Source organism: Habropoda laboriosa, unplaced genomic scaffold, assembly GCF_001263275.1.
Source record: "Habropoda laboriosa isolate 0110345459 unplaced genomic scaffold, ASM126327v1 scaffold11, whole genome shotgun sequence".
Classification (NCBI taxonomy): domain Eukaryota; kingdom Metazoa; phylum Arthropoda; class Insecta; order Hymenoptera; family Apidae; genus Habropoda; species Habropoda laboriosa.
In genome coordinates, this window is record NW_017100150.1 from 415357 (window position 1) to 416961 (window position 1605).

The 1605-nt window shown below is 29.3% G+C and overlaps 1 protein-coding gene across 1 annotated transcript in view; it reads left to right on the forward strand.

Annotated features, from left to right (window-relative positions):
* Positions 1–1163: 1163 nt before the first annotated feature.
* LOC108574859 (eukaryotic translation initiation factor 3 subunit D) overlaps positions 1164–1605 on the forward strand; it is a 4477-nt gene continuing 4035 nt past the window's right edge. The window contains exons 1-2 of the mRNA XM_017937508.1: positions 1164–1385; positions 1460–1505. Coding sequence (XP_017792997.1) covers positions 1215–1385; positions 1460–1505 — 217 coding nt within the window. The 5' untranslated portion in view covers positions 1164–1214. The remainder of the gene's footprint in view (positions 1386–1459; positions 1506–1605) is intronic.

The following is a 1605-nucleotide window of genomic DNA, read 5'->3' on the forward strand; positions in this document are numbered from 1 at the left end:
TATGATTTTCAGTTTCTCTTAATTTTGATTTTTATTACTTTAATTACTACTTTCATTATCTTCGTATAAAAAAATACTTACATCTGCGTGCTGTGTTTTTAATTCAACACTGTTTCATATATTAAATACCATAATTAATATGTAGATTAATCTTTCACCGATCATTATTTCATTTATTATTTTTCACATTAGTGACTACAAGAGATATTTTGTTTATACTAGATAAAATATTACGAAATAATTAAAATTAGTATTGGTTATAAAATAAGAAAACAATTAAATTTTGCTTTTGTTCTTTAAGATTGTTACGTGACTCATGTGGCTCCCCGTAGTGTGAATTCTAAAGGCATCAAATATAAATTGTACAGCGGTGTAGACGAAGCAATCAATGACCAAAGAAATTTGATAACATACATATCCATTGCAACTACTGATTTAAATAAATAATATCCTCGTTGCTACGCAAAAAAAACATTGCTGAAATGTAAAATACTCATTTAAAAAAAAACTTGTATTAATAAACAAATGCAGCGTATCAATCAAATTGATCCTTAAATAATTTTATATAGAATCATTAATTTAATTGGAGTTTATTATTTAACAAAAACATGTTAACATAAAATAATGCATATCGACGACGCTTAAACATTCATTCCTTTCTCCCCGCTTAGAGTCTAGACGCGATATTTTGCAGCAAAAAGAAATAGTAAAACACTGAAATATACCGGTAGACAATTATTATCATTATTACGTCCTTACTTTTGTTACGCTATCGCATGAACGTAGTTTTAATCGCTCGTCGTGCATGCCCGTGAACGTGGCTTTAGGGCGGTCTGAAGCTGGTGTCAGGTAGCGCCTCGTAATGCGAATGTTAAAGTGCGCCAAATTCAATTTTCTTCGTTCAACGAGCTCAGACGTATTATCTCATAATAAAGTTATAGTTAAACATTTCATTAATTATTATTCCAATCAAGTTATTTATTAAGTTATTTATTAGTTCATTAAAAGTTTCAACGCTAGTTTTCATTATGTGAATTCTATATACATATGCAAATTATTAACAATTCAACAATTTTTGAAAATAAAACTGTTGAAATTATGAATTTGCTATCGAGTATGAATGAACTTTTATTATATGTTTAATGGCGTCACCGGTCCTTCCGGTAAGAAGTCTGTACCATCGTGTCTTGCGTTCTTCGTATTAAAAGTACAGAATGACGGACGACGTGGTTGTATTAGATGATGCTGTTCAAAAAGAAGAAATAGCTCATTTTCAGGCTCCTGCTATTCAACATAATCCCGATGGATGGGGTCCTTGCGAATTACCTGATCAATTTAAGGATATACCTTATCAACCATTCTCAAAAGGCGACAGATTGGGCAAGGTTTGTAATAAATTTTATTCACTTTCAATTATTTATGAATATTTTTCATATACATTTATTATTTTCTATTACAGATATCTGATTGGACAACACCAGCGTTCCAAGATAAAAAGTTTCCCAGTAAGTACCACCTTTTAAATTTGTTTAACTTACAGAGTTTTATATGATATAAAAATTTTGACTTTTGTTATATTAAAAATTATTTTCTAATAATACTATT